Here is a 7,619-nt window from a genome sequence, read left to right as displayed (position 1 = left end):
AAATAAAAAAAATAAAAAATATCAGGTATCTTGGGAAAGTCTAGGGTAAAAGTCCAGGACAAGAACAGAGAATAATGATAAAAATAAATCAAATGTTAAAAATGAAAACGCAAAAAGTTAAAACGCGTGGGGACATTTTAACTCAATGATTAAATTTTAGTGGCAATTTTGTTAATTCTATGCAATGTAATGGCAATGGTGTCTCAGACGTAGTCCAACTCGATTCCCATCACCCACCGTTGTCGCCATCCCTCGTCGCTTTATAAACAACCCAAGAATACAAACCAACACCTAAGACAGCTAATTTCATTGAGAAATCCATGGCCTCTTCTTCTTCTATCATCCTCATCCTCTGTGGCTTTACTCTGTTCTCTCTGCTCCTCTTGGCAAATTCATCTCCAGATAAGAACCCCGCCACCATTACTCTCCCTTTAACACCACTGTTCACCAAGAACCCATCTTCAGATCCATGGCAGCTTCTCTCACACCTCACCTCTGCATCTTTGACAAGAGCCCACCACCTGAAACACCGCAAAAACACCTCCTCAGTCAATACCCCTCTCTTTGCTCACAGCTATGGGGGTTACTCTGTGTCTCTCAGCTTTGGCACTCCCTCACAAACACTATCTTTCGTCATGGACACCGGTAGTAGTCTGGTGTGGTTCCCATGTACTAGCCGCTATGTCTGCACAAGATGTTCTTTCCCTAACATAGACCCCGCGAAGATCCCAACCTTCATTCCTAAACTTTCCTCTTCTGCAAAGATTGTGGGGTGCTTAAACCCCAAATGTGGGTTTGTTATGGACTCAGAGGTTCGAACTCGCTGCCCGGGCTGCGACCAGAATTCCGCTAATTGTACCAAGGCTTGCCCCACTTATGCTATTCAGTATGGCTTAGGAACAACAGTGGGGCTTTTACTATTAGAATCCCTTGTTTTTGCCGAGAGAACTGAGCCTGATTTTGTTGTTGGATGTTCGATTCTCTCTTCTCGTCAACCTTCAGGAATCGCCGGATTCGGTCGCGGCCCATCTTCGTTGCCGAAGCAAATGGGCCTCAAGAAGTTCTCTTACTGTCTTCTCTCTCACCGGTTCGACGACTCCCCAAAAAGTAGTAAAATGACTTTGTACGTTGGCCCAGATTCGAAGGACGACAAGACCGGCGGCCTTAGCTACACTCCCTTCCGCAAGAACCCGGTTTCCTCAAATTCTGCATTCAAAGAGTACTACTACGTAACTCTAAGACATATCATTGTCGGAGACAAGCGCGTGAATATTCCGTACAGCTTTATGGTGGCGGGATCTGACGGCAACGGCGGGACCATAGTGGACTCCGGCTCGACTTTTACGTTCATGGAAAAGCCAGTTTTTGAGGCGGTGGCAACCGAGTTTGACAGGCAAATGGCCAACTACACACGTGCTGCTGACGTGGAAGCTCGTTCCGGTTTGAAACCTTGTTTCAATTTATCGGGAGTTGGCTCGGTTGCACTCCCAAGTTTGGTTTTCCAATTCAAAGGTGGTGCAAAAATGGAGTTACCGGTGGCCAATTATTTCTCGCTCGTTGGCGATTTAAGCGTTTTGTGCTTGACAATTGTGAGTAATGAGGCTGTGGGTTCCACATTAAGCAGCGGCCCATCTATCATCCTCGGTAATTATCAGTCTCAGAATTTTTACACCGAATACGATTTGGAAAATCAGAGATTTGGCTTTCGGAGACAACGTTGTAAGTAAGTACCCCACACTCCAACATACCAATGGCGGTGCGGCTGGACCCAAAAATATCTACTACTTGTTGCATTACAAGTATTGCTTAGGAAATTTCTTATGTCATAAATAATGTTCCATGGGAACCATGTACTTTAAAATAATGATCAACTTTTGCTCCATTTTGGGCATAATGCAAATATGTGATGAGTCTTGGATGTATACGGTGGGGTTCACTGTATCGGGTTCTCTCCAGAATTTTTTTTTATAGAAGGTAGGAGAATTTTTAAATGGAAATCAATTAATTTAGTATTGTAGCCTTTTTTTTATTTTTATTTTTTGCTAGCGGGTCCAATCGGTTGAGGGGATGATTAATCAAAAGAAGGGGTTTGACTTACGGTAAGTTCGAAGAGTAAAATAAAAGGAATAGATTTTGGAAAATGAGAGGGGGATGTGTCAGTGAACAGTGACGAGGGATGGGAGTCATGTGAGAGAACATTAGAATGAAACAAAAGACGCTGACGTTTGCACATGGTCTGATTTAATAAGGAGTCCATCTACTCATCGCCCATTACACTAAAAGTGTGGAGCTGGCTAAGTGGTGTTTTGAACTTTTTTTTTTTTTTTCCTCTCGTCTTTATACTTTTCCTTAGTGCTCGCCCCATTCGTCCAGTACTCCATCAGGGTGTCTGGAGGCATGACATGCTGGCCATTTTATATTGCCCCACTCCACATGATGAATTAATGTAGGATGCATCGTCGAAGTATTGCACTAAGATTTTATCATGGACTAGTCAATTTTTTTTTTTTAAATTATCTGGAATTAATTCATTAAATAGAAGTGCTTTTTGGAACGACTTTTCAATTAACTTTAGGTAAGTCCATTAAGCGCCTTGAATAATTATGAGTGGACTTTAGCAACAAAGCCATTCCTCCTCATGATTAGCTCAACCTACTACCTCATCGCTTACTAATAACTAATTTTAAGAGCCTCCTAAGAGGCTCTGGGTCTAATATTACCATCAACATCATCATCTCAAATGATAGAATCATGAAACTCCTCATAAGTACTTTTTCTTTTTTAAGTGAACTTTTGTTTTCAAAATTGGCTCAATTACCGGATGATTTAAGGTGCTATTACTTTATATCTGCTTTTTCTACTTTTGTTGCTTCAATCAGCTCCCTTTCACCTGCCTTTCCGGGTCTCTCTTTTATATCTTGTTACTTGAATAAAACAAAATGATTCTGGAGCTTTTAGGCTTTCAGTGCGATTTGGGCTGGATTGATCATGGGCTGATAGCAAGTCAGCCGTCAATTTTAAAGCATAATACCTTGGACGAGGACAAGGGCAAGGGCAAGGAATTTGGAAAAAAAAAATAGGGCGGTGGACGGTGGGCGGTGGCTGGTTTGTATTACTTTATATTTGTGGCAAGTATGATGCGACTAATATTATCCAAGAAAGAGATCGATTTCTCTTTTCCTATGTTTCATATTCTTTCTCAGAAATTAAAATTACACAAATAATTTTCTTTATTTTAAACATAAATTAAAGGGGATAAAATGGTAATTGTGAACATGTGGTTTTACAAATAATCTCATATACTTGTTCAACTTTCTTAACAAATAATCGTCTCATTTTTTCTAGTGGTTAGTAAAAAAGGCACCGCCTGACGTTGCTCAGTAGGGGGTTAAAGTGGCATTTGTCTTTTTTCAAGTATGGTGAATATATACTTGCTGTCGGGCTACCTTTTTTACCCAAAGATTTCCGGGCTTGGAAGGGCCCTAGTTGTCACCTAACGTTGAAATTTAGATCCTACGGACTACTCCCAGCCCAAGGCAGAAGCCCATATGCAAAGTTGCAATTAATGTCCAAGTTTGTTGCAGCAAAGTTTGCAATAACTCCTTTGGCACAAAAGCCAACACTTTACACCTACATTCAGACTATGTTTGATATCGAGAATGAGGAGTAGGAATTGCTTTATTTATTTATTTATTCTCATCTTTGATAACCAAGATGAAAATAGAATAAATAAATAATTTGAATGAAAATAAAATAAAATCTTACTTATGGAAAAGCAATGTATATAAAGTACAACCTCCAATTAGAACAAAAACATAGTTATCACATGAAACTTCACCATGAAAGAAGTTGATAGGAATTTTAGAGGGTGTGTGATTGAATAAATTTTTGTTGATATGAGTAATGATATTTGATATAACTCAAGATAATTGAGTTATTGTAATGATCTTCTTTTTCTTATGTAAATACCGTCTCCTTTGAATCCAATATTAATTGATTTTAAAACATGTTTATAGGATTAAAAAGAATCTATTACATATATAATGTGATGAATTTTTTCGCTTGAATGATGTAAAATATCATAATTGCCTTTATGGTTTAAATGACACAATTGGCTAAACCTACACCAAATGGAAGTATTCTAGGTTTGGGGAAGTCTAGAGTTGGCCTTTGATAATCAAGTCTGATGTGTACTTTAATTAGTGATAAAACAAATTTATGTACTAAGATCACCACAGCTAAGGAGACTTATTTGAAGCCAAACCACTACTAAAATTAAGATTTGATGATGTAATAAATCACTAATTAATATTCTTGGAAAAAAAAAACAAAAACCACTCTCACTTGTAGATTTTACATTTTATAATCATAGGTAAGTTTATAAAATCTGTAGAATATGTTTACATCATAGTTTAAAATGGAAGACAATACTAGTAAGAAGCAGGTTGTGATGGGAAATAGGCTCATTATTTTTTCCAACTTTAAAAATAGTTAATTTCTTTATCTACAAAATGAGTACTTGGTGCAAAAAAAAAGTGGTCTGCTACCTTATTTTCAACTTCGATCAACTTTCATTAATCAATCCTCATTTATGAGGTTACCAAATCAGACTATTCTCTTCCCCTAATTCTCTATAGTTTTATAATAAACTACTTTTGGTGGAGATAAACACATGTTGTCCTATGTTTGCATTGGTGGTGGCCTTAGCTGGCCTATATCATATATTGTTAGATTAAATGCCCAAATATTGGAAGACATTTTTAGATTAAATAACAAAAGATTATGTGATTGAAATTATCAATGTTAAATGTAAAGTGTGGTTGCAAGTTGCAACTTTTGGAAGTAAATTATGGGAATGCTTAAATAGATACAAATTTATTTGATATTTTAGGTATGTGCCACAATTATCAAAATATAGATTTTTTTAAATGCAACATAAATTAATAAAAATGAGAATTAATGGAGATTTTAAGTCTTAAAAAAATATTCATTTAAAGTAATTAAAAAATAAAATAAATGTACAAATTGACATTGAATTTTCCAATATGCATTATTTTCAAATGGAGATTTTAAGTCTTAAAAGTATTTTTTGAAAGTAATTTAAAAAATAAAATAAATGTATAAATTGAATTGAATTTCCAATATGCATCATTTAATAATTATAATATTATAATTAAGTGCAATAAAGCTATTAAGAGAATCCTACAGTGAAATGATTATTTTTGAATTGCAAAGAATTTATCATGCGTTTATAGTGTGAGGTTTAGTTTTAAACTTTTAATAAATTTAATAATATCTCACGGCACATTTATACTATTTGTGGAGCAAATAAGAAATCATTTTTTTTTCAAATTATTTAACTTTAAAAGGTTTTTAGAAACACTCTAAGTCAAACTTTTGCAACCCACATGAAATACACTAGAAGAACACTTGACATATTAATAATATGGTGTAAGCACAAAATTTCTCATCATTTTTACTTTTTTATTTTACTTGAGTGACTTTTAGAAGCGCTCTAAGTTAACATTTTGCAATCCACATTAAATATACTAGAAGAAAAGCACACAAAACACATGATTGTAGGGTAACATCTCAATTTGTATTACTTTAGAGAGCTTTAGAAGAAACAACCAAGACTCCTACAACACTCCTTGGTGATTTCATACCGAGAATGCATAACACAACACATTATTGGTTATTGTTAACCAATCCACACAAGATGCCCCAAGAATTTTACAAACAATATCCTTGATCATATGGTAATACCCCAACTTGGGTTACTTTACAAAATTTACAAGAACAACTAAGGCTCTCTTAACAAGACTCTCACAACACTCTTTGGTGAATTCATGTAGAGAATGTTTTACAGAACACATTATTTATTTAATATTTTAAAAAACAAGCCACTTCAATCGATTAGACTGTCAACAAGTTATGTTATTAATTTTGTTGTGTTGTTGAATTATTTTAAATATTGAACTAGAAATGAATTATTTGAATCACCAGTCAGACCCTTGAATCAATGGAGTAGACAATTTTCGTTAAACTAAATGGCTCTCTTGGCTCTCTCTCCTTTCTCTTATGGTCACTCTTCTCCTTGGCCCACTACCTTTTTTCATTCTTACAGGGTTGTCAAACGTGACTATCTACCATTTCTATAGCTATTTTCTATTTTAATATTATATAAATTAAATATTTATAATATAATGTTGACATCATGGTTCGATTATGGTTTAACTTTCTATTCAAGAATTGAACCATGAGCAAGTAGTGTTTCCAATTTGATGATTAGTTTGATTTTGAAAATATTAAGTATTTATAGGCATTCAAACCTTACCCACTTGATAGAAATCAGTCAACCAACCCCCTCTTATATAGGAAGTAGACTCCTTCAAATTTGAAGTCAAATGCTTCAACTATTCCACCCATTTTGCGGACTATTTCAAAGGTTTTAGTCATTTGTCACTTGTCTTGATGTATGCGTTGCTAGCTTCTAATCTTACCATTTATTCATAAGCTCAATAGCTCGTTTAGTTGTCATGTCGCTTTCGGACTTATTTGTACGCCTTTCATATCATTGTTCCTTTAATCTAACCTTGTGTCTCCATGTGTTATGCCTTATTGTTACCCCTTGCTTGGGTTTTCCTTAATGCAAGTGTTATGTTTGGTTGAGCCCATGAGGTCATCTAACCTACTGATGTGTGTAGGAAGCTTATGTGTGCTAAGCCTTTTCTTAGCCTACATATTTGTGTAATATTCTTGGTGTGATAGCTCTCTTTTTAGCTTGTGACCCATGTCCATTGCATTATTGTCCCTATGTGTCAACATTGTTAGATTCTTCGATCCAAGGCATGCAAAGCTTATAACATGTACAATAGCCACACCCTATGTCATTTACATACACCCACATGTTGCACCACACTCATGACATTACACTTATGTGCGTGGACATGCTAATAAGACTCATCATCACACATTTCTCATGCCCGAGACCCTCATATTATGCTCTTGGTGTCACATAACTTGTGCCCCCATCACTACCTTTGAGCTAGACATTCTTTCCTAAAGAGCATTTTAAGCTATTTTTAATGCGCTAAGAGAAGATGTCATAGGTACTTTACTAGACATAATGAATTTTTTAAAATTTGAGAAATAGAAACCCTTTCTCAAGTTATCCTTTTTGAATAAACATATTAGCTCCTAAAAATTTCATACTTTATTTTTTTACGAGTTGAGCCACCCACGTGGTGCCTTACATGTACCTGCATGACTAAACTCATGACATCCTTGAGCCATCATCAAAGCCTATGCCTAAATTCATCACATCATTACACTTATATTGACATATTCCTTAATGTCACTTGTCACCTTATCTTATTCATGGTATTCATCATTCCACTTATATTGACATATCCCTTAATCTCGCTTGTCACCTTATCTTGTTCATGGTATTTTCTCCGACAAACCATAGGCACTCATGAGCGTAAGGTACCACCACAAGAGGCTTGGTGTGAACAATACAAAGATGCAAACATAATCCAACATTTCTTATTAAAACATTTCATCCTTTTATCTCTTCTAATTAAAATTGAACAAAGTTTTCTTTAGTTGCCATAAAA

At 35.5% G+C, this 7,619-nt stretch overlaps 1 protein-coding gene across 1 annotated transcript; it reads left to right on the top strand.

The window, feature by feature from the left end:
- The first annotated feature begins 285 nt into the window (after positions 1–285).
- Positions 286–1,922, top strand: LOC117921355 (probable aspartyl protease At4g16563). The gene has a single exon (XM_034839229.1). It carries the CDS (start codon positions 321–323, stop codon positions 1,725–1,727), a length of 1,407 nt encoding a protein of 468 aa, XP_034695120.1. The 5' UTR covers positions 286–320; the 3' UTR covers positions 1,728–1,922.
- The last annotated feature ends 5,697 nt before the right edge of the window (positions 1,923–7,619 follow it).

This window comes from Vitis riparia, chromosome 8 (genome assembly GCF_004353265.1).
Source record: "Vitis riparia cultivar Riparia Gloire de Montpellier isolate 1030 chromosome 8, EGFV_Vit.rip_1.0, whole genome shotgun sequence".
NCBI classification, from domain to species: domain Eukaryota; kingdom Viridiplantae; phylum Streptophyta; class Magnoliopsida; order Vitales; family Vitaceae; genus Vitis; species Vitis riparia.
This window is presented reverse-complemented; position numbering and strand designations above follow the sequence as displayed.